At 37.5% G+C, this 25,272-nt stretch overlaps 2 protein-coding genes across 2 annotated transcripts; one reads left to right on the plus strand and one right to left on the minus strand.

Annotated features, from left to right (window-relative positions):
• Positions 1-9,669: 9,669 nt before the first annotated feature.
• Positions 9,670-15,240, minus strand: SEC61B (SEC61 translocon subunit beta). The gene is made up of 4 exons (XM_063304263.1): positions 15,101-15,240; positions 14,905-15,002; positions 14,055-14,156; positions 9,670-10,014 (listed from the first exon to the last, which is right to left on the minus strand). The coding sequence occupies exons 1-4, from the start codon at positions 15,101-15,103 to the stop codon at positions 9,927-9,929; spliced, it is 291 nt and encodes a 96-aa protein (XP_063160333.1). The 5' UTR covers positions 15,104-15,240; the 3' UTR covers positions 9,670-9,926.
• A 190-nt stretch (positions 15,241-15,430) lies between these two features.
• ALG2 (ALG2 alpha-1,3/1,6-mannosyltransferase) lies at positions 15,431-19,551 on the plus strand. Its single transcript, XM_063304262.1, has 2 exons — positions 15,431-15,857; positions 18,408-19,551. Exons 1-2 carry the CDS (start codon positions 15,510-15,512, stop codon positions 19,308-19,310), a joined length of 1,251 nt encoding a protein of 416 aa, XP_063160332.1. The 5' UTR covers positions 15,431-15,509; the 3' UTR covers positions 19,311-19,551.
• Positions 19,552-25,272: the final 5,721 nt, after the last annotated feature.

The following is a 25,272-nucleotide window of genomic DNA, read 5'->3' on the forward strand; positions in this document are numbered from 1 at the left end:
GAGACTGACTTTAAACTGTAAGCCTTATAATCGAGGCATTTGTTTTTTTTTTCCTGCTTGTTCCATATGCCTGTTTTGCGCACCATCTCAGGAAAATTATTTCAGAAAAATACAAAAGCTTACACGCCTTTTTGTGCCATTTTTGGTGGGTCTTTATAAAAGTATCATCCAACTATGGATTTCAGATTTGTTTCAAATAAAACAACACAATTGCTTTACATGAAACCAAATTTCATATCCATCTGAGATTTCTCAGTCATCTGAATCCACATGGAAATTTATTTCAAATTGTGGGAAATTGCCAGGCTATTACAGCCAAGCTGATTTTAGAAAAATATTACTTTGAGAACCCAGAGTTGAGAAAACCAGTTGAGTAAAGGGTTGCTGATGAACATTGTGTCCAAATTGTGTCAATTTCTTCCAAACAAAAAGAAACAACCCCCAAAAGTTATTTTTTCAAACCAGACCAATCATTCTCTGCCCCATCTTTGCTTGATATTCTGGTGCCTGGTTATATCATACAGGAATCCTTCAATTATCTTACAATTTATGAAGATAGTTCCTTAGGTTCCTTTTCCTCATCTATATTTCAAGAGAAGGGAAAGACATTTTCTCTCTGGTTAGCTTTTATCAATTAAGGTTTTTTGTTGTTGTTGTTGTTGTTGAGTCAAGGATCCAGTTTGGGACTGCTGCTGCAGAGAAGCTTGTGTAAAACAAGCTGGTTTGTGTTTTTTTGTGGGGGATAATGGTGTATTTATTAGGAAAGAGAGGTAATTGGTGATGGAGTTTTAAAGGTTAATAAAAGAACTCCAAGCAGCTAACAACAATCTTGCAAAGTAGAAGAGTGAACCAAAAAGAGAACTTGCACAGTTCTCTGAACAGCTTAATTATGTTCAGAAATAAACTCAGTCTTCACACAGTAGTTAGATGAAGAAAAACAGAGATAGTTTACTTTTATTCAGTAGATCTGGATACAAGCAGATTCATAATAGAAAGTACTTAATCATCACTGGTTCTTTGTAGCATTTTCTATGGAAATAGAAATGTCTGTGTGCAAGCGAGATGAAAGGATGAGAGCTGCATTCTGCAGCACCTCCTGCTTGCAGGTGTGCCAAAAAGTAATGGAGATTGTCAATCCCCAAACCTAAGAAGAAGAAGGAAGTGGAAATCAGGTGACCCATGTGACATCCCACAAGCACAATAGAGATGCATTTACTAGAAAGACCCCCTTATGTTTATGAGACAATGCTGAGTTGACCCCTGGTAATTCCAACAATTGGGTCAAACGGTTTAAGAACCACTGGATCTAAGTATTTCAAGGAGAGATTTAGGAAAAGAAAACAGAGAGGAAGTAATATTGTGCTCTTTACAAAAAGTATCTGTTCAACTGGTGGCAGCAACTGACCAACCTTGCATGAGCTTGCAAGCTAAGCTAGAGCATGGGCAATTCAGACCTGAAAGATCAGGTCAGTAGACTAAACTGGGAAGTTAACAAAAACCTTCCCAAAGAAGGCAGTGGCAAACCATTTCCATAAAACTGTCAATGAAACAAACCAGCTGTAGCCATGCAATCATAGACAGGCAAGAGTGACTCAAAGAACATTTGCTTTTCACTTTATACCTAGTATCACAAAGTGCATGTTATTAAAAAATTGTCCTAAGAAGACAGATTTCAGTGGAAAGTTAGGATAAACTTTCCACCAGTAAGAGTATGCCACAATTATTTAATTATTACCTAGAAAGATCATGGGTTTCTTTGCAGAATATATTCATGCAGAGGTCAGGCAGTCATTTTTCAGGGATGTTTTACCATTTATTTGATTTGTAACCAAGTACAATCTGCTAAGATTACACATCCATGATAATTTATCAATAAATAAATAATCCTCCAAATCAAAAGCCAAGTACCTTTCAACTTTGATTTTTGCACCAAGCAAGGGGTTGCCTTCCGTGGTCTCTCCCAACTCCATGATTTTATTCTTCTTCTGTACCAGATTGATGGGGAAAGAAAGCTGGCACTGGACAAAGGTTGGTAGGTGCAGGGTAGGAGGCGGCACTGGACCAGAAAGTTAAACAGCAAAAAGTAGATAAATTTTGAGGTGGGTCAAAAGCCATTTGTGCAGCCAGCTCCTCCAATATCAGGTGTGGGGCTCTCCCTTTGTCCCATATCCTGAATTAGAGAGTACAGCAAGATACCTGATACTGGGTCTACTGTGCTACTGCTGGCAGGACCACTAAACTTTACCGTGTAACCCCTACTGATACTTGTTTGTCACAAGTGAATTATTCTAAGACATGATCTAATTTTCAGATGCATCCAGGGCTCAACTCTTTTAGAGGTCTGAAAAACCTCTAATACAATTAGAGATAATGATTGGAGAATCAAAATCTGTCTCTGGGTGTGTACATTGTAGGTTAAAATTTTACATTGGTGTTAAAATATAGACTACAGTAACAAAACTGTCAAATTTGTTTTTAAAAAAATTAGAAACAAACCAAATGTATGAATGTTCCAGTTTATTAAGTGGCTATGAAGAATTTTTCATCCCAATGCCAGTTCAGCACCTTTGTGAAAAATTTCCATCCCAATAACAGCTTAATCAGCCATGCTTACTTTATTGAAATTCTTATTATTTCCAGAGTGAGTGGTAGCCCAGCTAGTAAGCAGAAAGAGCCTGATATTTTATTTAGGAAATATCTCTCAAGTTAATATTGTATTTTATGGAACTGTAAAAAGTGGGAGATAATTTAGTTCTAGTTACAAAACTCTATATAAGCCCCATAACAATTTCAGGGTTGTTCGTTGTTTTAAGCAGAAAAACTGTGCAAGATACTTTTTCTCATTAATGTAAGTAAGTAAGTAAAGTTTATTGTTGTAACCACAGGTCGTAACATAGGAATGCAATAAAATACCATAAAATATAATAATAATAATAATAATAATAATAATAATAATAATAATAATAATATAATGAAATTATATAATAAAGTAATAAAAGAAGCATTAAATATAAAAAGGTTTCAACAAAATAAAGCCAAAGCTTTATTTAAGTATTTCTTCCTAAGTTTAAATGAAAGCAGAGCAAAAGTAGCACCTTGGTTGCTAACAGTTGGAAACACATCTGCAAGATAAATCAGTTTTAATGTGTAATATTGGGTAAGAATTGCTAACATCTGTATCAGATACTCCTAGGGTTTTTGCTCTCTAAACTGTTACGTATGAACTGATCTACAGTATGTTAATTTGCACTGTTTTATATCTGAATAAAATGTTGATTATAGAATCACCGAATTTCAAGGAACCATTGGACCATTGAGTCCAACTGATTGCTAAAAACATGAATCCAAATTAGAACATCCCTATCTAATGGCTGTCTAGCCTCTGCTTCAACACATTCAAGGAATGGGAGCTCAATGGTCTCTTGGCAACTGAATAATGATAATAATAATAATTTATTAAATATGTATGCTGCTGCATGTTGTTACAACTAAGAGGTTTTTCCTAACAGTCAACAGAAATCTACCTAAATTTATTATTTATAATTAATAAATAATTATACCATGTCCTGCCCTTTTTTTAATATAGTAAATTTTATTAGATTTCAAGAAGAATAAAAATTACAAAAAAAAAAACCTACAAAGAAAGGAAAAAAAACTTTTAAAAAGGGCAGAAACACAAGAGAAAATTTTTTCAGATTTACAAAAAGATGTGGCTTCCGACTTTTAACAGCAAGGATATACAAAAATATCCATAATCAATCTCTATATTAAACCAAAACACATTATTTCTATAAGTCATTCCACTTTAACACATAATAAAAATCACTAAGTACAGTTACTCCTCCCCCTTACAATAAATAAAAAAAAATCATATAAACCTCCTAAACATCTTTCTCCCCTCCAAAAGATAAAATATATTTAATTATTCCCTTCCTACCACTATTCTATACATTTCTGTCTACTATAATAAGAATCAAATTAAAAAGGACATAAGTTGTCTGCTATTATACTTAATAGTACAACAATTTTAATAATCCCAATTTTAATAAACCCCAAAAACGAAGACAATTCAAAACAGTAATTCCATATCTTTAAAAGGGAATAACATCAATTAAGGGGCCGCAGTGGCATGGTGGCTCAGTGGTTAAGACACTGAGTCAAAGGACCATTAAGGTCGGCAGCTTGGAAGTTCGAAACCTGAGAATGTGAGCCACGTGACGGAGTGAGCTCCCATCAGCTTGTCCCTGCTCCTGCTAACCTAGCAGTTCGAAAGCACGCAAATGCTAGTAGATGAATAGGTACCACTTTGGTGGGAAAATAACAGGGACATGAAAGGAGCCCCCTCGGGTGTCCTCCAGGCAATGGTGACGTCACCAGCATCCTCTCAATACGGAAGTGCCTTGGTAGGTGCTTCGGACACACAAAAAAAAATCAATCAAGCCCTTAAAGCAAACCGGATAAACATTCTTTAACCCTAATACAACAGTTTAAAAATTTTTAATCTTAACAAACCCAAAAACCAAAGCCAGTAAATCCAAATCTTTAAAGGCAGATAGCATCAATCAAATCCTTAAAGCAAACCAGATGAACATTCTTCAACCCTTATCCCACTTCAAAATAAACCAGAGCAGTTACGTATCCCTACAACGTGCACAGAGCTTTCAAGTTGAAAGAATCAAACAGCCCAACTGCCCCCCTCAAAGATTCCAGGTTCTTTTCATGGCATTCCAGGAGACTGATTTTACTTATGGGTGGCAGATCACTCTCTCCCTTAGATTTCTCCAGCTCCATTATCCAATCTTCATCCAGCATCTCGATAAACCTTTCCATCGCTCTTAAATTCCTCAATTTCATCCACCACATCCCCAACCTGATGGCACATTTTAGACCTCTAATTTTCCACGATGTCCTGGATATCTTGCATAAAAGCATGATAGAAGTCAGAAGAAATTTGTTTAAAATCCTGGTGAAAGTCAGAAAGAATCTGTTTGAAATCCTCCATGTCTCACGGATTATATTATGGCGCCCCCAAGGAGCTTAACCAGCAAAAGTCAAAGATATGGAAGAGTTCCAAAGTGTGTTTAGATAAAGTGAGAGTGAGATAGCAGACAGTTCTCGGGGGAAAGTGAAAACAGAAAGCTGAAGGTTCAAATCAGCCGATTCAACATGTAGGAAAATGCTAATATCTTTAAATTTAATACAAAAATAATAACAGGAAGACAATTGTTTACTCTCAATCTTTGGAATTGGATTTCCGAAACAAAATCCAAAACTGAAAACAATTTTTTTTTTAAAAAAGTAATCCCAAAAATAATGTTAAGCACCAAGAGAACCAGCTTCTCCTCACTGTAGAAAGCCTCTCTTGGGGTACATGTACTTAAAAAAAAATACAAATTGGTGATTTAGAAATGGGGTGACCAGTCTTAGCGTCCCTTTAAGGCTATAGCACAGCTTGGAAAGTGATAAGTCACTTGGGGACCTCCCAGCTGGCTCTTACCAGTTGAACACGAAACACTGTTTGTAATCTTCTGGCTGCAAGCAGCCATCAGGAGGACAAGTGGAATGATTCCAGATATTCTCCTTGATCCGGAGAATGTTTCTGGGCTTCAGGAAAACCTGCCTGAGCCCGAAAAAAGTTACCGCATTGTCAGCTCCACCTGCTGAACCAGCAGGCCCAGCTGTTCAGTCCACCATTCCCACCGGAAGCCATACTATGTCCTGCCCTTTGAGATACTATAGAACAGACCTTGACCATTTTTCTAGAGTACGCGACACCCCTTCAGATAATTAAAAAGTGCCATCATATCCACTTTTGTTCATCTTTTCTCAAGGCTAAAAAAACTTGCCTCCCTAAGTCTCTGACAAGTTTTATTTTTGGTTTCTTATCATCCTTGTTGCTCTTCTCTGCACTGTTCTAGTTTTTCTACCTAGGCTGCATTTTGTATGCTGTCTTAACTGATCATCTGGTATATTTATTATTTTTTATTCCTTACCTATCTCAGCTCATTCTGAACTTTAGCCTTTCTAATACCTTCTCTACAATTATGGGCTACTTTTTAGAGATCTGTTTCACCTCAGATTTTCACTAACCTTTTTTTGCAGATTAGTTGCATTCTCCAGTTGTCTTCCTTTTTTGTCCTTATTGGAATTCTTTGAATTTGTGATTTTAGGGTAACCTTTTTTAAAGATTTCCAAGCATCTTAAGCTTTTCTGATTGGCTTATCCTACTATAGAATCCTGCTTATAATTGTTCTGAATTTATTAAAATCTACTTTTTTGAAGCTCAAGGCACAGTTTCAATAAAATTCAGCTTTAGTCTTCCTTTAAATCAAGAACTTCACAGTAACCCAGTCACTTTCTCAGAATGTCTCTATTTCCACTTTGACTAAGTCTTTCCTATTCAGTCAAGTGTGAGATGAATAATAGTGAGCTAACAAACTGCTGAAGATGCTGTCAAGTTCTTAGCTGCCCTACCCCCACAAAAATATTGAGTTTAACAAAATTTATTGAGAGGATAAATATCAGCAACTCTTTAGAATTCAAGGAGATACAAAGGCAGAGATTTTCTTGGTCTCTTATTCACATTCCATGAGAAATGGTGCAGGAGCTGTTCTCTTAATTGATAAAGAAATAATGTTCAAATGATTAGGAAGTGAATCTCTTTCAGGCTCTAAACACACCATTATACATGCATCTTTTTTGATCTAGCAGTATTTTTATACTCTCTTTTTTTTTTTTTTTTGGTGATCCGAACAGGATTTCACCAGCCTGTCCCTTGGGTTTAATGCTACACTGAAGTTGGATACAGTAAGACTGAAATTATCCACATCTCCTGAAGACAGAGAAAAGTAATCTACTGTGGAGCTACCAGAAGCTGAAGTTCTGCCACCTTGAATGGAAGAATGATTACTGGATTGATGACCAGGTATGCCAGATGTTTTCTGCAACAACATAGATTCACATTTACCCTAGGCTCTGCGGCATCCCCAGGAACTGGAAGAAGAAAAGAACTGTCCAAATTTTCCTGTTTTACTATGAGAAAAATCACCTAAACTGAATCTATGAATCAAAGAGCTGAAAGTCTATTGTATAAGAATAATATTCAGCACATTTACTTAATCCTTGCTTCAACTTTGCAATTTTAGAAACTTACTTGATTTGTTGTGAGATGCAATATATTCGCTAGAGCAATTAGGATGTTCATGTTATGGAAAAAGGTATTTCTTGAGAACCAACCTACTTCAATGTAGGGGGAGAAGCCCCATAGCCTCAGTTTAAATATAGCAGTATGACTGATCATTATTAAGAGTTAAAATTCTCTCTCTTCACTAAAAAGGTTACTGCAAGGTTCAGTATCAGGTTTTTCATTTTAATTTCAAACTTAAGGATAAATACCTACAGTGATTTCCCATTTTGCCAGGGAAGCAGAACCCCGTAATTAAAACAGGTGATGACAACCTGGTCAAGAACAAGTATACAGCTGTACCAGGATATCCCTTGAATAATCTCAGCTGGTACCCTGAGGAAAGAACTTGGAATATCAGACAGCCAAGAGTAGGGTGGGCATATTGCTACAGGTCTGAATTGAGATGTGTGTGGGCCAATTCTTTGATATGTAGGTCGTTGAATTATGGAGTCTGAAAGGTTCCAGTTTTTCCTTTGAGCTATTCACTATCTATATAAAACCACTGGGAGAGCTCATTAGAGCTCTGCAATGGGATACCATCCCCATACTGATACTGCTCTATGCCATATAACTCCAGGAAAGTAATCTTTTGAATGTTGCCTAAATTTAGTAATAGGCTGGATATGGGAGAACAAACTGAAATTAGATCCAGAAAAAACTAAGGCATTGTTAGTCACCTGGAATCCAATCATGGCTTGCTTTGAATAGGGCTGCAATGTCAGAGCAGATTACTGTACAGCCTGGGAATACTCTTTCATCATCAGCTTTCTCTATATCCATGTACAGGCTGTGGTAAGAAGCATACCTACAAACTTACATTTATAAATTACATTTATAGCAACTCATTACAATTTAGTAGTTAGCTAGATTTTCTTAACTTATGCCACAAATTTGTAAGCATGTTAAAAGGCTGACAAGAAATCAGCTGTGGTTGATAGAACCATATGAGCCCAGTTGGTAGCCAGCCTTCTCTGATTTAAGGCTACTCAATATCACATCAGTATCTATAGGTAGTCCTCACTTAACGACCACAACTGGGCCTGGAACTTTGGTTGCTAAGTGAAGCAGTCATTAAATGAATCCAACCCAATTTTACCACCTTTTTGCGGCAGTCGTTAAGCAAATCACACGGTTCCCCATTGATTGTGCTTGCCAGAAGCTGGCTGGGAAAGTTGAAAATGGCAATCACATGACATGACACCATGACGGTCATAAATGCGAACCAGTTGCCAAGCACCCGTCATGATCCTGTGACTGCAGGACGCTGCAATGATCATAAATGTGAGGACTGGTTGTAAGTCAGTTTTTCCAACACCGTCGTAAGTCCGAACCATCACTAAATGAATGGTTGTTAAATGAGGACTACCTGTACTTTAGACCATATTAACCTTTTATTTTGACCCATCTGTCATATTGTATGACTTTAAAATTGAGTAGCTTGAAAATTTCACATCCGTAGGCTAATGGTCACTTTCTCATTTCAGGTAAACAAAAATTTCAGAGAAGAGATCTGCTTTGCTTTTGGATGCACAGATGAGGTCCAACTCACTACTTGAATAGCCTGAGTGGAAATTAAATGGGTATACATAGTTACTGTTCTTGTCTCCCAATATCTAAACGCATTTAAAAATCAGACACTAAATAGAGACTGGCAATATTACTTTTGAGTATCTCTTGAGGGCCAATGCAGGTTATCATCAAAAAAATTCATCTGGCAGTCTACCATGTCAGGAAAGATCATGAAGAGCATGTCCTAGTTTGGCATTAAAAGGTGGTTATCTCTGCCAACATCTTTTCTAAGCACATCCAGCAGGAAGAATTATAATAGGAGAATGAGTTTGGTGGAATATAAACATTTACCAACACTGCTTCAGGATTTTGGTAATTGAATTTGACAGCCAATATATAGGGCAATCTATCTTCTTTGTATAATTTCTCTCCCTGCCATTGCAATCCTTTCTTAATGAGAATACACAGGTTCCCAAAGGCATCTTTTGTACTTTAATTTTTGGGCAGAAGTGTACCAACACTGAAATCCAAGTACTTGTATTTGACTATCTTCCCCTACTAACCAAGTTTCCTGTAAGTCTATTATCTTGATTCCAAACAAATATTAAAGGACAAATGTCAGAAATCATGGCCAGGAAACATTTAAGGTTTTGGGAGAAGAACCACAATGCCTCCTGGAGGAAAGACAATCCTCTTTAGAAAGTGACCCATCTGTTCAAACCTTCTGTACAGTTTTAAAAGAATCTGTATAGTCATGCAGTGGTAATCCTTATAGCCTTTGTACAGAATTGCGTACAACAGCCAGGCTATTATGGGAGAAAAGAAACTGAGGGAACTGGTAGGTTATAACAGTTTTTCTTCTTTTTTTTTAAATCAACACTTCAGGGACATTTTGCTCTCAACAGTTGGGCTACACAGAATAATATTGCTAAATTGTACAGTGAAAGTTTCCTTATTGCCATCAAAACATGACATTCATAAAAGAGAAATACACAGTTTCATTTGGTCATTTTTAATGGTATTTAATGCAAGTTAAGTGTACAAATGCATAAAGCATCTTCAACAGAAAAATCAAAAATCCTATTTAGCAAAGAGTTTAAAAGCAGAGAAATAAATCTTCTGCAGCAGCTCCATCTAGAATACCCAATTCATTTTTCTTTAAGTAAAACCTGATGGCTATGTTCATTTGGTCCAAAATGCAATTTTAAAGTTGACAGATAGGACATAAAGTCTATGAACGAGTGTATTTGCCCCAGATGTGCAACATAAATACAGATGCAATAAAAAGAAGACTCATAACGAGAACTGGAACAGGGCCTCTGAAAATAAAAGAAAACAAGAGGCTTGTTAACCATAGGAATAGGCAAAATCAGGTTTCAGTAATAGTATGTAATTTTTATTTCAGAAGATTTGTTATCTTTTCATCTAATAAAATAGAAAACAATATAAAGCATTTTAAATTACAAAATAATTAGGGATGTGCAAAATGTTGTGTGTGTGAACAGTTCCATCCATGGAACAGCTGGTTTCAGATGGTCTGTACCCAGAACAAAACATAAACTGGAAATTGGTTTGTTTTGGATATGGAAGGAAGAATGGGAAAAAGCCAAGACTGAAACGCTTGCTTGGCAAGAGCTTGGGCCTATCATGGTAATGAGAGAAATACTGAAAGATTAAAAGGGAGGAAGTTAGCTCCTTGCAAAGCCTTTGTGGCATTCATGTGCACCATAGAGGATTCATCACCATTTGGTGTGTGGACACTGGTAGCAGCAGGCAGCCAGGAGAGAAAGTGCTGGGAAGATTGGAGGTTGGCTAGTGGGTTATGCCTCACTGTTGTTGCTGAGTCCATCACAGAAAGGAATAGGCACACAGGCTGTGAAGAGTAAGTGGGGGGAGAGGCATGACACACATCAACTTGTTCCAGCCCTGCTGAAAAACCACACCATAATTCCTCTGGGTTTTGTTTCAGCTGAAACATGGAACAATCAAAACATTCTGGATTTCTTTCTGCCAAACCACAGCTGATCCACAATGGTTCAGCAAACTTCCAGAACGTGATGGTTTGTTTTGGGCTCGACCTTTCTAGGGGACAACTGTAAAAATGTGTAATTCATATTGCATGGGTAAGTTTAGGGAGTTGACTACAATGAGACTTAAAGTAATTTAAGTAAGATTTTCAATTTATCATTGAGGATAAATGTATCAATATTTACACAGAACTAAATGCACTTTTCACATAAGGAATACTGAAGTATTTATTTCATTTGGGTTTGACTCCTTTTGTAACATTCTATCCAGTGCATAAAGATAGTTTGCTGTCAGAAGGCCTTGGGAACAAGTCTCCAGTTCTAGATTCAAGAGCTTAAGAAATCTCAAGATCTATTTTCATCTGAGGTGGCAAAAGAGAGATGATTTTAAGGGTAAAGCGAGAATTAATCATAAGCATCAAAAGAAGTAAGCAATCACCACATAAAGTGTAGGAAAATGTTTACCAAGCTTTAAATAACAATAAACTTCCATCCTATACACACTTACCTGGGAGTTCTATGGAACTAACCTTTTCCTTTACAGGTCTCCAGACCTGTTTTTATTAGAACTCCGATTATCCCTAGGTAACTGTGGTCATTGGCTATAATGGGAGTTGCAACTCAACTCACTTGGAGCATTTCAGGTTTGGAAAGATGTCTTAAAATGATTGGAACTTACTTCTAAAAAGCACTGTAGGTATCTGCAGGAATGTTTACAAACTAAAGATTACTAGTATAAAAATAAAAAAAGGAGAGAGTTCTGCAAGAGGAAGAATAGAAATGTGCCAAAAGAAAGGGGAGGTTAAGAGTAGTTACAATTATGATATTAAGTAGTGATAAGATATTATTAAGAGAAAGAACGAGAACAGGTTATTTTGAAATTTTACAATCTAATTTTAATGCCTCTGCCTTAATAATGTAAAAATGCCAATCAATATTTATAAATTATCCAAAATGGCATTGTATGCTTCATAGAATAGCTGAGAATATTTAAATTGCAAAATTACATAAAAAGCAATGTAAAACCGCTACAGGTCTTCTACTCATAATTAACTTCATGCACACTGGAATAAAGGGGTCTTTACATTGTGTTTTATTAAAAAAAAACTAAAGTGGTAAAGTCATACATATCTACCTGGGTAACAAGAATTTTAGCTGCCACACATTCTGCACTTATTGAGTTTCTGACTCATCACAGGGAGAGAACTGTGTGGAGCACATTCCAATAGGGTTATAACCATAGAAGGCATCACAGCAACTAAGACTGTTTTCTCTACAAAAGACCACAGCTGCCAAAGTAGCAAAGCTAATAAAAAGTATTGCTAATAACCAGTGCTATCCATGCCTCAGCAGACTAGAAGCATTCCAAGACTGTGTGCCAGGTTCATAATGGAGTGTAATCCTATATAGGGTCAAATCCAACCCTGTACATACTATATTGTTACTCTCAATACTTCTCATAAATCCTGATTTATATTTCAGCGTACTATCCCTTGTTACTATTTTAATCATTTTATTTTCATTCTGTTTATTCATTCAGTTGCTTCTGAGTCTTCGTGACTTCATGGATGAGCCCACGCCAGAGCTTCCTGTCGGTTGTCACCACCCCCAGCTAACCCAAGGTCAAATCCGTCACCTCTAGAATATCACCTATCCATCTTGCCCTTGGTCGGCCACTCTTCCTTTTGCCTTCCACTCTCCCTAGCATCAACATCTTCTCCAGGGTATCCTGTCTTCTCATTATGTGGCCTAAGTACTTCAGTTTTGCCTTTAATATCATTCCCTCAAGTGAGCAGTCTGTTCCTTCCTTCCTTCCTTCCTCTTTTCTTTCTTTCATTCTGTACCTTCTTTTTAATACGTATGTTCTGTAAACTGGCCAATTTCAAGTAGATAGATTTTAAACCTAAATAAAATTAATAAATCCCTGACCCATCCTGACTATCCATAGACATTTGTTGGAACATTTGACTAATTTCTGGGATTAGTCAGTGGAACAGAGAGATAGCTACATGTCATCTAGAGGAATTAAATTTCTGGAACTCTGAAGCCATTGCAAAGGCAATGAGATCTTTTTTCTTCTTCATGGAATAGAAAAATCCAATGCATATTTACAGAGAAGCCATACTGTTTAATATAATTTACTCTTAGGTAAAAACCATAAACTGCACCAAAACAAGTAGAAATCCTTTTGCTTTATACAATTTTTAAAAAAATACTAATTATTAAAGAGTTACAAACTGATGCATTCTAGGCTATCTACTCATATGTTTAGTTTTTTATTATTTAGTAAGGGAGAAAACAGTTGAAACAAGAAATTTTCTAGCAATATATTATTCAGAAAATTTCCTGCAGTCAGAATATTACAGAATCACAGCACACTTGGATATGAGTAGTGGTGTGAGGTAGTTGGATCTGAAGCAGGCAATGGTTTCTCAAATCCAAATACTGTATATCCCTAGATATGCGTGCTGTAATGTACACTACTGTCTATATTGGTATAGAGAGATATGTATAATTTATGTGTGTGTACGCTTTTCAGTCAGTCTTGACTCCTGGCACCTGCCTGGACAAGTCCATGCAGTCTTCTTGGTAACATTTTGGGAAGGGGTTTGCCACTGCCTTCTTCCCAAGGATAAGAGAGACTGGCCCAAAGTCACTCAACTGGTTTTGTGCAGAATTAAGGCAGAATTAGAACTCACGGTCTCCCAGTTTCTAGCCTGGTTCCTTTAACCACCACACCAAACTGGCTGTCAGACCCAAAATTTATCAATTTCTAATGTTATAAACTGCTGGGCATCTTTTAAAAGAACTACGTAATCTTTAGTAGTATCTTCATAGTGATAATGCACTGCACCAAAAGGTTTCTCAAGTGGTTTATATGATGTTAGAAACTAGGGGACAGTATCAGATACAGGTATCCAAATGTAAACCCCAGAAAGTTGTAGAACTATCAATATTGTATCTTCCCATCTTACCTGGAAGAAATAAGCCATAAAGATACTATGAACTGTCATACTGCAAGGTCAGGGAAAACCACTAATGCTAATCTCCCCTGCCAATACTTCAACATGTTTTTTACTGTATTAATTGTAGCTGTTTCTACCACAAGTCAGACAAAGCAGAATAGTCTCCACAATTCGGCTGTTGGAGCAAACACAACACCCACTACCCCAATACTTTATTTTCAAATGATCATGACAAAAGTCAAAGGACCTAAAACCATACTATAAAAGGTTGTGGTTACAAATCTAATTACTTTTGAAGAAGCAGCAGAAAGAAAGAGGCACTCCCCTAATAAATGGCTCCATTATTGCCTTTATATTTTTACTTACACTTTGAGACCAGGGGAATCCTCTGTGTAAAATCTCCACATCCCTCCAGTACCTGCAGAAGTTGAACGACCTGCACTCCTTGTTCCACAACTTGCATTTTTCCTACAAGAGAAACTAGCAATTAAAATGTAGCAAGAATAACCAAATACACAATTTTTATATCCACTACATACTTTGCTTTTGTATTGCTCAATTTTATGCCTCAAAACCACAATAATCACAGGATTTTATAGAAGGACCGTATTGTACCAAACCTAGATGGGGAACCTACACCTTCCATATATTATTGAACTACAATTCTCAGCATAGTTCCTTGCTGGCCACGCTAGTAATGATTAATGGAAATTATACTTTAGCAACATTAAGAGAACCACAGATCTACCATTTCTGTCTTCAGGCCACTTGTAATCATGCTATGATATGTACAAATACAAAGTTAAGTGTTAAGGATGTTTTACATAGCTTTATAAACAGGAACTCGAGTTTCTAAATCTCTCCAACTTAATTATTAGAGATATAACTACCAGGAAACACCCCATTATACAGGTAATAAAGCAATGAATCAAGCTTCTCCACTACTTCATGATAACCTTTCTGGCAGCAAAAATCCGGTCAGTAACTAAATGGCATCAAAGAGTTACCAAGAAGTCTAACTCTTTGCTACCATCTATTGTTCGTTTGGATTTTTGTAGCCTATTCTGGTGACCCTATAGTACGGTGTATTTTAAACATTCATTTACACAACTGTAATTTAAAGCGAATGAAAAGAAAGCACTGATCGGTTATGAATCAAGTTTCTAAAGCAGCACCGCTATTCATTTAATGATCAACGAGCTCCTTCTCTTCCTACCTCTGTCGTACTGTTGATCCTGTGGCACGCGGGGCTACTGCTTTGCTAGGGGAGCGACTAGAGGCACCCACGCTGGTGGCGCTAGGATTGGGACCCGGCTGAAAATTAACGAAAGACAATTAAGTGTAGATGTTTATGTACACGCGCATACACAACGTCTCTTCACAACCGACCCGTCTTCACCCCATTCGCTTACCATAGCAAAGGCGGCAAACAGAGCACAAACCCCCTCAATTCACAGGACACGTCTACGTCTTCTTTCCAGCTGAAGAGAGGGCCTAAATCCCTTCGACGCAACAGGTCCCCGTCGGAATCAGGTGGCTACTTCAGTGCCTGACTGGAATTCTTTTTCTCATAAGCAAGGAAATGACCCGAGTGGATCACCCCTTCTTTCCTTCAACAACAGCAGTTGAGCTGAATTTTTTTAATTCGTTCCTGATAGTTCCTTCCTTACTATATTATGTGAACGTGAAAGAGAGCAGGCACTGCTTTAGGCTCTATTTCAGAGGAACGAAGCTAAGGCTGAGGTGGCCATTTGAGTGATCCGGATGTGTACGTTCTAGCCATGCCCTGTACTGCGGAAGCTTGGTGTAAGGGACGTCATCATGGCCGCTCCGGGGCCTAAAACTAATGACGAGAAGCAGCGAAAGGGACCGTCCGTTTTTTTTCTGCACCCGGATCTCGGCATCGGTGGGGCAGAGAGGCTGATAATAGACGCGGCTCTTGCGCTCCGTGCACGAGGCTGTCGAGTGCAAATTTGGACCCCGCGCTACGATTCCTCGCGGTGCTTCTCGGAGACGCGTCAGTTGGACATACGAATAGCGGGCGACTGGTTGCCGCGGAGCATCTTCGGAAGAAGCCACGCGCTCTGTGCTGTATTACGCATGATGTGGCTGGCTTTGCACGTGCTGCTGCTCAGCGGAGAGGAGTTCGATGTCTTTGTTTGTGACCAGGTGTGTCGCGCGCTCGGACAGTCTGTTCCTGAGCATTTTTCCCTCTAACATTACATTCTGGAAATACCGATTTTATACAAAATCTTTGAATACGGGCCAAGTCACGATATATTTAAACGGACGCACAATGACGGCTATGCTATTTTTCTCCCATAACTCTCGTAATTGAGATCATTACTTCAGAGTGCAAGGAACAGTTTTTCCTTTTTCCAATTTGGCTCGGTGCTATCCAGTCAGAATTGAGGCTCTAGGCCAATGCTGCCCTTCCTCTCTCACCTTGTAAACAAATTTTATGTTTTCTATTTTAGGATTATTTTTAAAAGACATATTGATATCAGTTAAAAGTCACATATTCCTGACATTACATTGAGGTGATTCTCACTGATTCATATTCTACATTAAGGAAAAGTCACCTGTTCAAGGAAGTGGTGTGCCTTTGAGCTTTTGTTTTTTTAGCTTCACCTGCAGTATGAGGCTGCTGTTAATGACCCAAAATTTCTAACTCAGAATTGGGCCAAAGCTGTGGTCATGAAATCATTAAATTGGAACTGTTTAAGTCCCCGAGAGAAACTGACTGCTCAGTTCAGGATCCAGTTAAAGCATCCTAAAAAGGTATCCACCCTCTGCTTGAACATATCCAGTGAAGACCCACTACCTCCCTTGGTAATTGATTCCACTGTTAGGAACCTTTTACTAGCATTTCTCTGGAATCTTCGTTCTGTAAGATATTAATAATAATTTATCAACTTGTATGCCACCCTTCTTCCAACAACTCTGGGCGGCTCAACAATCAAACAAAAAAATTACAATAAAATCAATAAAAGATAAAAAATGACAAGTGCAATGAAGCGAGGGGTCTTACTCTCCCTTGTTCAGATACTTCATAAGTATCCATATTCTTTTTCTCAAAGTTACAACAGTTCCCTCACTCTTTCCAGTCCCCTGATCATTCTTGTGGCCATTCTTTGGTCTTCTTTCAGTTTGGCTCCTTGAAGTGTGGTGTTCAAAATCCTTTAAAAATTATTTAGGGTGCCAGTAGGCAAGATGGGAGTCTTACTAATGCAAAAAAGAATTGTACTATCACTTTTTATGATTTAGAAACCAAATAGATACTTCCTGACTGCATTCTTTTCTAGAGTTTCATACAATGGTAGCTGTACTTTGCCATATCATTGTCTCCACATGGAATAACAAGAATTTACAGTGGAACTGATAAATTTTGGAAGTTCTGTAACCTCTGTAATTGTGCTCCTGGCAAACAACATACGTCAGCAAGTTGATGGTTCCATTTGGCACACATTTGTTTCAGTTTCTCATAGTGAGTCACTAAGTATAATGACTTTAACTTTGTCTTCTTTGCAGGGCAAAGCTCTTTCCTGCATAGATTCACCATCTTGTCTCTTCAGGATCTTTTTTCCTTTCCTGGAAGACTTAAAGCATTTCATTACAATGTTATTTTAACTTGCTGAAATCCATTGCTAGGAAAAGAGTAGCAGTGACACATAACAATATGTCATATGTTTTCAATAGCTTTTTCCTAACACTTCTATAGGAGGATTCCCTCAAGCTAGTTATACTGAAATATTGCCATTGCACAGTCAGCTGCCAGTATGATTGTAATTGTGCTGGCATGTGATGTTTAATATAATGCTGTATATTACTGTATCATGTCATGTCTGTCTCCATGGCAGAGGTAAAATTGCCTGTTAAGAGCTAAGGAATATTTTCACTAGACTGAACTCTGTTCAATATTATGGAACTATCTACCTTTAAGCTTCTCTATTTTAAAAAAAAAACTTGTAGATCTTTGTAATGGAATATCTCGGTATATTTAAGAAGGGGGTATCTGTAAATCAATTTTTCCCTTTTTGGAAAAGTATTCTAATTGGGCATCTGGGATGGGACAGTAATTATCAAAAGCAATTCGAACGCATGCCCACTCTTTCGGGCATTTTAGTAGTTCCTAAAGAAACAATTGCCCCATTATGGATTTTAATGTAACCAAGAGGGGTTTTTCTGTCCTTCATTTCTTGACATAAAGCATATACTTCAAATTGAGGTGAAAGAAAGGTTCTCAAATATTGCCACATACACCAAGAAAGATGCCACTTGCATCTTTTGCAGAATTTTCTCCAAAATCTAATTCCTGTTGGTGTATCAACATTAGGCAATAGAAGCTGGAGGAGGATGGGGGGCTATTTAGACAAATGATGAAATGTCTCATAAACAGAAGAGACTAGCTGAGATTTACATCTAATATAAATGTAAAAATCAGATTTTCTCAGAAAAGACAAAATACTGGAAAAAAATTATATTCCTTGGATTGTTAATAATAATATCTGACATTCCTGAGAAAAGTGAATAAATGAATTATAATAATTTTGAATTAAATATCCACTCTGGAGATGATCAAGAGAGAAATCTTTTGAAAATTTAAGATAGAGAACTGCAACATGTAATAAACAAAATCTGAACCACTGTTTTTTTTCCCAACATATTAACTTTTTCATACATCCTTTCTCCACCCATTTTTTTTTCTTCTCCCTCTAGGTGTCTGCATGCATTCCAATTCTACGTCTAGCCCGGACCCCTAAAAAGGTTTTGTTTTACTGTCACTTTCCTGATCAGCTTTTAACTCAGAGGAAATCATTTCTTAAACGCATCTACAGAGCTCCACTAGATTGGTTAGAAGAGTATACAACTGGCATGGCTGACTGTATTCTTGTCAACAGTTATTTCACAGCAAACATTTTCAAACACACCTTTAAATCCTTGTGTCACATGAATCCAGATGTCCTTTACCCCTCTTTGAATGTCAGTATCTTTGATACTGTTATTCCTGCAAATATTGCTAACATAGTTCCCAACAGGAAGAAATTCTTGTTTCTTTCCATCAATCGATATGAAAGGAAGAAAAACCTCGTTTTGGCTTTGAAAGCATTATATGATCTTCGTGGTAGACTTGATGCTCAAAACTGGAGTGAAGTTCATCTGGTTTTAGCTGGTGGTTATGATGAGGCAGTTAATGAAAATGTGGAATACTTTGATGAATTGAAAGCACTTGCTACCAAACTTCAGATTGATGACCATATCACATTTCTAAGATCATTCTCTGATGAGCAGAAGATAGCTCTTCTTAGCAATTCCATATGTGTCCTGTATACACCAAGTAATGAACACTTTGGTATAGTTCCCTTAGAGGCTATGTACATGAAGTGCCCGGTTATTGCCGTAAATTCAGGAGGACCTGTGGAATCAGTTGTAAACAATCAGACAGGTTTTTTGTGTGATCCTCTTCCAACCCAGTTTTCAGAAGCCATGGAGAAATTTATAGAAGATCCTAATTTAAAGAGGACAATGGGAGCTGCTGGGAAAATCAGAGTTTTAGAAAAGTTTTCATCAGAAGCATTCACTGAAAAGCTGTATCAGTATGTCCTTAATTTAATACAATGAAATGATATGGTATGGTATTATGTAATTTATTGGTGGAAATGCTTAGTTTTAGATACATTCATTGGCATATACTATTGCTGCTGACTTGAAATCTATATGTGGCTCTATCTTGACTGTGAAGATTATTCTGTCTTTAAAACTGGGTCCTGCCATATAATGAAAATATTTGACATTGTCTTGTGACATTTTGGATATTTGTATTACACTGTTTTGAAACATTAAACTATCAGTCCTAGCAAAATTATTGCTACTGTTATTATTCCTACTACTACTTCAAGAGGCTACTCTTGAAACTGATATGAAAAAGGGTGTTCATGGATTTCAGTTATGTCATGTTCAGTAATCAGTTGCTATTTGTGACATCCTCATTCATGTGTGTACAACTTTGCAGTTGCAATTAATTTGGCTTTTTTTTCTTAATATGATTCGACAATTTAAATAAAATATCTCAAAAATGCAATAGATGAGGTAATGACAGCTGATCTTGTCTGGGCTCAGAAGCTAAGTGGGGATGGGACTAGTTAGTACTTGGATGGGAGACTACCACAGAATGCCAAGGCTAGGTTGGAAATTTGAAAAATATCTTGCAAAAAGGCAATGGCAAACCACTTCTAAACTGTTGTGAAGAAAATTGCATGGCTTTGTCTATGACATTAATGAGATAAGCATAACTTGAAAGACTTTAATTTTTATATTTCACCTAATTCAGTAGCAGAGGCAAAAGATATTTGAATCCTTGGCACCAACCCCCTGAATGGGTACTGAATTGCACATTATCCATGCATACATTACATTTAGATAATATTTTAATTTGTCTGTGCAGGAACCCCATTCAGAGATTAATAGAAATAATTAAGTATTTAAAATATAAAGTTTTACAGCATGTTGGGAATAATTTAGAAAAGGTGCTCTGGAGTACAAATGCATGTCTGCAGCTCCTTAGATTAGTCGTGTCTCTTCCTGGGATGATGCAATAGCTATAGAGGGCAGCTATCCAATCCAAGGAAGAGATGCAGATGGTTTTAAGAGCTACAGATGAGTGCTGTATTTGTGCTTCTGAACACACTGAAGGCCTTTTCTGAATTAATGTTACTTAATGAAATTACAATATGTGTTTCTGTATATCACAGATGTATAGCAACCCTTTATTGCTCATTCTCAATGCTTGGGGAGTAAAGTTGACGATTCCAGAATAGAATTATGATGGAGTCATCTCATGTGTGCAAGGCAAGATTTCCATTTTTTTTTTCCTGGTTTGAGGAGTTCAAAACTATGAAATCTATTTCAGGGCTTACAGTGCAGTTTTTTTGCTTCCTGACTTAAAAGACAGGAAAATGTGCTGCCAGATCTTAGCAAGTCGCTTGCCAAAGTTTGAAGATAGGGTTTAGTTCTCAAAGATTAGGTTATAGTTGAAATTATACTTTCTTCCTACAAGCTTAGGCTCTTTAATTTTTTCCTTTTTTAATTTTTTCCATTATATTTCAAGAAAAAGGAACTAGAGTACTATATTTCATATCCAAATTCTGGTCAAGAGATGTTTCTATTGAAATGTAAAAATATCTGGTTAACAAAATTAAAATCAATAAGAGAAAAAATAAAAGTTATAAATAGTAAACAATACATTAAGAGAATACTATAAATAAAATGTGAACTATGTGTCTGATTAAAGTATAAACTCTATAACCCAAATTAGGGGGCGGCATAATTCCATGTGCAGAATTGTAGTCCAAAAATGGTTTCCAAATAAGATTAAATTGTACATCAGATTGATTTTTTTAGATACATAGTTATTCTAGATATCAAAGCATATTTGCACAGTTTAATTAACCATTCTTCTACAGAGGTTTTTGTAAAACAATGATTTTTCTTGTCATCCTTTCCAAGAAAAAGCACATATAAATAAATGTATGTAAATATAATATAAATATTATATATAATTATAATTATATAATATAAAAAACAAACAGTCAGTCTGGCATAGTGGTTAAGATGCTGGCTTTGTCATCAGGCCTGGGGGTCTCAGGACACCGGTGAGATCTTGAGGTGGCTCCCTTGCTAATCTCTTGTGTGCTATATGCTTTTTTAACTTTTTAATAATGATTGGGTTTTTTGACATGTTTTATTGTTTTATTTTGAAGGAATATATGGTCTGGTGAGGTTTAATAAAAATAACTCAGGTTGAAATTGGATTATGGCTTTCAAGATTTGTTCCATTCTACAATGATTTCCAATATTGTTTACCTTTGCAATATTGCTACCACATATGCAAGAAAAATCCAATCTTTTCATTGCATTTCTAGCATTTCACAGAAAAGGAACCACTTGTTTTAGCAATTATGACTGGAGTGATGTACCAGAGATAAAACATCTTATGCCAGTTTGCTCTAAGTATAATATTCAAGGTGAATTTCTCCCTTGAAATTCCCAATGTTCCATCTCTATAACTGTATTGAAATTTTGCATCCATTTAATCACTGTGCATACGATAAAAAAAAAATACCATCAGCAAATAATTTAAATCTATGCTCCTGTGCAGCTAGTTTAACTCCTGGGATTCTGTATTCTTGATGTATTTGGATCACCAAAGGTTCTAGTGTTAATAAAAATAAGGAAAATGAGGTTCTTTAATATTATATCACATTTTTAGCATAAATGGGTGAGGCAAGTCTATTGGTCTGTCGCTCACTTTTCTTCTTTCTTTACAACATGAAGACATCCTTTCTCCTGTTAAACAAAGAATAACAGATTGAGATCAACAGGCAGACTTGAGACTTCTCCCCAACAATGCTTTTCTGGAGGATTTGGGAATACCAATCAACCAGCTAAAATTTAGTCTTACATATGGATTCCAAAGTTCCTTCGAACTTTCTCATTATCACTTCTCAACATACTTCCTACAATTATCCCACAGGGAAACTTAAACAATATACTTTTTAATGAGCCCTTGTGTCCTACACTTGGGTACACTTTTTATTGTACTGCTGGTTATACCAGGATACAAGAATGAAAATTATTACTTCTGTCATCATAAATAGACCTGACGAATCTCTCTTACACCTGACTCTAGAAAAACCTTGTAGACTGCACGAATAAAATATACTTTCTTTGAATGGAAAAATCTCAAGATAGCTGGCAACCTTGTACCTAATATGGAAAATGTGCACTCCAAGATAAAGAGGTCTGAAACTACACCCCAAGATACCAGTACACACCTGTTCTATTGGGATACCATTAATGTGCCATTTATGCATCCTATGATAGTGTCATGCAAAAAGTAAAACTAGGGTTATAATAATTACAAGTTCTTTAGAACAGAAGAAAGCCAGTGTTATAGCCTTGCTGGACATGTACTCTGGTGAGAATGGGGAGGAAGTAGAGTCAGGGGCATCTAATGACAATAGTCTTGGTGTGGGCAATTCCAGTAGTGGTGGAGCCAATGACTCCACTCTGGCTGAGACAGTTTCAGCAAGGTCCCAGGATGGCTTGCCTGCACCCACTGACAGTGTCTCAGACTTCCAGTCCTAAGCAGAGGTCTGTAAGAAAGTTTCAACAACCAAAACCCTATGAGATGTACCAAGAGGAGATGTGCCAAGAAACAAGCTTACTGAGGAGTAAACTGCCATAGCTATGTATTGGGTGGAGGCCCTGGCAGCAGAAGTTGAGAACAACTTTTCAAGACTCAATTCTGTCACATTTACCTTATTGTGCTGTGCTTTGAACTCGGGATTCCACCTCACTGTGTGTCAAATGTTCCCAGAATATCTGATTGGACTCACATGCATAAATGAAGTCAACACAGGCGGAGGATGATGGGCGTGAAGATCCTTTGGTAAGTGACAAATGTCAAATGGGGGTTCAATTAAAAAATTTAAGAAGTAGATGCAAAGCTGATTTGGTTGCTATCTCCACCTGATGTTTAATTCATCCCACTATCGTAATGGGGCTGGACTTAAAAGTCAGAAAGCTGAAGAACCCCATAGTGTTTACGCAATTGGATGGCTCCACAGCCCATGGGGGACCTGTAGAATATTATACAGAGACTGTAACCATGTGCCTAGGGAGCCACAAAGAGACTTTGCAGTTCATAGTGGCACCTATAGCAAATTATTCATTGATTTTGAGACTGCCATGGCTTAAAAGCAGGAAAGCCGTGGTGGAATGGGAGTCAGGAAGCTTGGAATTTAAGAATGGCTTTTATCCAGGGCTTCCTCAAGAACTACTGAACCAGGACGGGGAATCGGCAGACATAATGGTAAAAACTAACCCCGGTTGCACCAGCAAGCAAGGCTCTTTGATCCCATGGCAGTACAGAGAGTTCACTGATGTTTTCAATGAGAAAGAGTCCGACCAGTTGCCACCCCACAGAAAGACAGATTGTGCTATAGAGATTGACCCAAATGCCAGACTACGCAAACCAAAGATGTATGCAATGTTCCAGACTGAAAAGGAGGTGCTCAGGGAATTCATTGACAAAAACCTAGCTCGAGGATTTATTGAACCAGCCAATTCGCCTTTAGCGGCACCTGTCCTATTTCAAGCTTAAAAGGACGGCACTTTAAGACTATGCACAGACTATTGAGGCTTAACTGCTATTTGTACCACCAATCAATACCCTCTGCCCCTAATGAAAGATATGCTGTCCCATTTGGCACAAGGGGCGATTTTTACGAAGTTGGACTTGAGAGAAGCATATTTCTGCATACGCATTCGAGAAGGAGATGAATGGAAAATCACCTTTAATAGCCCTGTGGGGTCTTACCAGTACAAGGTTTTACCATTCAGGTTGGCTGGGGCTCCAGGAGTGTTCATGCAATTTATAAATGAAGTTCTCCACAAATTCCTGTACAAAGGGGTCTTAGTGTACTTAGATGACATCTTGATCTATTAAAAAAATGAGCAGGAGCACGTGAGCCTGGTCAAGAAGGTGTTAACTGTGTGAGGCACAATTGTATGCTAAGTTGTCAAAATGTGATTTCTATAAAAAAGAACTGGACAACTTGGGATACAGGGTATCTACCAGGGGCATAGAAATGGACCCTGCAAAAATCCAAGACATTGTGGCATGGGATGCCACATGAACCCGACGGCAATTATAAAGTTTCCTGGGGTTCGCAAATTTCTATCACTAGTTTATACCCAATATTGTGCAAATTTTGTTGCCCTTAACTGATTTATTAAAAAACCAAGAGCAAAGGGGAAACTCGCAAAGTTCCCAATCCTGAGGCAAAACTGAATTGGAATACTGAATGCCAAACCATTTTTGAGCAGTTGAAAGTGCTTTTTACAGCCAAACCCATTGTAAAACATCCCAATCCTGAACAACCTTTCATAATTCAACCAGATGCATCAGATATGGCAATGGGTTCCATACTCCTCCAAAAAGACCCCCAGGGCGTTTTACACCCATGCACGTACTTGTCACATAAATTGACAGATACAGAGTGCAGATGGCATGTGTGGGAAAAAGAGGCATTTGCAGTAAAGACCACTCTGCTAACTTGGAGACATCTGTTGGAAGGGGCCAAACATCCCTTTGAAGTGTGAACTGATCATAAAAACTTGCAGGCTTTACACACCCCTAGAAAACTGAACACTAAACAGCTCAGATAGGCTAAAATTTTTAGCCGGTTCAATTTCACTTTAATTTATGTCCCGGGGAAGAGGAAATTCTTAGCTGATGCCCTGTCTCGCCTTCCTCAGCACAATAGCCAGCAAAAAGAAGTGGTAGATACTGTGTTTACTCCCAGGCAATTAGGACTCATAGCACTCTCAAAAGATCAACCTGACTCTCACAAACTACCGGGGCTGGCTGCAGTAACTCGCAGCCAAGCTGCCGCTGAGAAACTGAAAGTACTGCCTGAATTACAGCAACAATTACAGGCAGCTCTCCAAGTGGATGCTTGGCTACAAAGTAACAAAGCTACCCTAACTGAACAAAATGGATTTTGGTATTGCGCTAGCA

This window comes from Candoia aspera, chromosome 4 (assembly GCF_035149785.1).
Source record: "Candoia aspera isolate rCanAsp1 chromosome 4, rCanAsp1.hap2, whole genome shotgun sequence".
Taxonomy (NCBI): Eukaryota; Metazoa; Chordata; class Lepidosauria; order Squamata; family Boidae; genus Candoia; species Candoia aspera.

Excerpts from the sequence above, each read along its gene's own strand:
- SEC61B (XM_063304263.1), bottom strand. Across the intron at positions 14,157-14,904 it reads GGATCAACAGTACGACAGAG|GAAAAATGCAAGTTGTGGAA; the intron begins GTAGGAAGAGAA and ends TTTCTCTTGTAG. Across the intron at positions 10,015-14,054 it reads GATTCCCCTGGTCTCAAAGT|AGGCCCTGTTCCAGTTCTCG; the intron begins GTAAGTAAAAAT and ends TTTTATTTTCAG.
- ALG2 (XM_063304262.1), top strand. The coding sequence starts at position 15,510 with ATGGCCGCTCCGGGGCCTAAAACTAATGACGAGAAGCAGCGAAAGGGA. Across the intron at positions 15,858-18,407 it reads ATGTCTTTGTTTGTGACCAG|GTGTCTGCATGCATTCCAAT; the intron begins GTGTGTCGCGCG and ends TTCTCCCTCTAG.